Source organism: Apis dorsata, unplaced genomic scaffold (genome assembly GCF_000469605.1).
Source record: "Apis dorsata unplaced genomic scaffold, Apis dorsata 1.3 scaffold_199, whole genome shotgun sequence".
Classification (NCBI taxonomy): Eukaryota; Metazoa; Arthropoda; class Insecta; order Hymenoptera; family Apidae; genus Apis; species Apis dorsata.
Genome location: NW_006263483.1, coordinates 202,016 through 203,968, shown reverse-complemented (window position 1 = coordinate 203,968; position 1,953 = coordinate 202,016). Strand labels below are relative to the sequence as shown.

At 45.5% G+C, this 1,953-nt stretch overlaps 1 protein-coding gene across 8 annotated transcripts in view; it reads right to left on the bottom strand.

Annotated features, from left to right (window-relative positions):
* LOC102673943 (bromodomain adjacent to zinc finger domain protein 2B) overlaps positions 1-1,925 on the bottom strand; it is a 22,618-nt gene extending 20,693 nt beyond the window's left edge. For 6 of the 8 annotated variants that reach the window (XM_031510061.1, XM_031510059.1, XM_031510060.1 and 3 more), the window contains exons 1-4: positions 1,887-1,925; positions 1,276-1,667; positions 581-895; positions 199-488 (exon numbers count right to left, since the gene is read on the bottom strand). In XM_031510061.1, the coding sequence (XP_031365921.1) occupies positions 199-488; positions 581-877 (587 nt within the window). In that variant the 5' untranslated portion in view covers positions 878-895; positions 1,276-1,667; positions 1,887-1,925. Of the gene's footprint in view, positions 1-198; positions 489-580; positions 896-1,275; positions 1,668-1,886 lie in introns of those variants that run through there. The other 2 variants (XM_031510058.1, XM_031510057.1) reach the window with 2 other exon arrangements.
* Positions 1,926-1,953: the final 28 nt, after the last annotated feature.

Below are 1,953 nucleotides of genomic sequence, written 5' to 3'. Positions count from 1 at the left end.
ACAACATCATATATATATATATATATATATATATATATATATCGATATACGTTCTAATCCAATCATAATACGAAAACGAATCGGATCGAAACTGAACAGACCGAAGGAAAATTATGGAAAATTATATTCAACGAATTGAACGAAAAAATGAAAATCCGATTCGACTCGATAATTTTTTAAGAAAGTGACGATTTTTACCTAGCTTGTTCCTTGTGTCGCTGCGCCTCCTCCTTGGCCAATTTTTTCGCGTACGCCAACTTCTCCCTCTCGTATTGGTTATTCGTCCTCGAATCCCTGAAACCACCCGCGGCTCTCAACTCCTCCAACCTTCTCGCCACTTCCTGAGCCCCCAACCTGACGAATTCCGCCTCCGCGAGGCCCATCGTCGGTTGTAGAAACTCGCCTACAAGTGGGCGAGAGGAGAACGAGAAGTTGGCGGTCGTCAACTCGGGCGGATTCTGTTGCTCTAGAAACTGAAACAGCCAATTCTGAATTCTAATTACGTGAGCCAAGGATGAATGAAATAAACGGAAAAATAATAATAACAATACTTGGAAAATAGCAACAATTATGGACCAACCTTGGCTAAATCCGGGCTGCTTCTGAACGTCTTTCCGCAAGGGCTGTAATAAGACACGTCACCCTTTATCACTCCCGACTTCCCCAATCCCTTGATGACGGTCTCCCGCTTCCAACCGCGCTCCAGCGGCACCTGGAGATCCCTCTCGCTGGGCTTCACCTTTCTTCTCTTCGCGCTTGATACGCCGTCCGTGTTGTCGTCGTCGGTATCCGTCACAACGTCTGTGTTGCTACCGCTTTCGCTCGTCACGTCCATGTTGCTCTCCTCGCCGGAGACCTCGAGCAACTTGTTCTTCATCTTCTCCTGCAAAGACCGCTATATAGGGAGCATGGTTTTAGTGGGAAATCATAAGCGAAAAAGAAAAAAAAAAAAAAAAAAAATCCGCCTCCCTTCGAACTTTACTCGTTTACTTCTCTCCTCCGTGACAATGGTGTGGCTGCTCCATCGTTCGATTTTCGAATCAAACGAATCGTCGGTTAAAAACGAATCGATCGTGATGTATTTTCGATAAAATTGATAATGAACCAATAATGAACGAACGAACCAAAAAAAAAAGAAAAAAAAAAATAAAAAAAAAAGAAAAAACAAATGTGAAAAAAAAATGAAGTGAAAAGAAATTACATCGAAAAATATATATATATGTGTGTATATATATATATGTATATATATATATACATATCGACCACGAACTTTACCTGATTCTTGTCATCTGTCTGACCGGTCTGACCGGTCGCTGTAGCGTGCAATTGAGCAGCCAGAATATTCGACCTCAGTAACGAGACCTGATGGGACAATGGCACACTGGGGTCCAACGTGGGCGTCGGTTTGATTCCCAGGGCTCTGCTCTGAGCGAGCAACGAGGCAACCGTGTTCTTCTTCGGTTTCGAAACGCCGCGACCCAGGTTCCTTGGCCGGCCGTCCTTGTGGTGGGTCGTGCTTGCGCTCTCGCTCTCCTCGCTCCCGCTGCTCGGTCGTTGCGGTGAATCGGCGGCGGCGAACAGCTGCGCCAACGAAGGGCTAGGGGATGCCGGCACCGGCACGGAGTTCTGCGGCACCCTTCGAGGCTTCGGTCCTGGCTTTCTTCTCGCTACCACGCGCAAATTTACGATTTTCGTGATACGTGGTGGCCATACATTGAAATATTCGTACAGAGAGAGAGAGAGAGAGAGAGAGATAATTTATAAAAAAGATATTTATCCGTGAAATGAAAATTCAGACGATTGGAAGACGAGAATGGAAGGGTGTTAAAAATGGAGAAAATTTAGATATTATAGTCGATTATTCCAAGGGGACGAACCCTACTTACAAGTTCGATCGGAGGCGAGTAACGACTGACTTAAATTACTGAGCTGGCTGAGCGGCTGGCTGCCGGA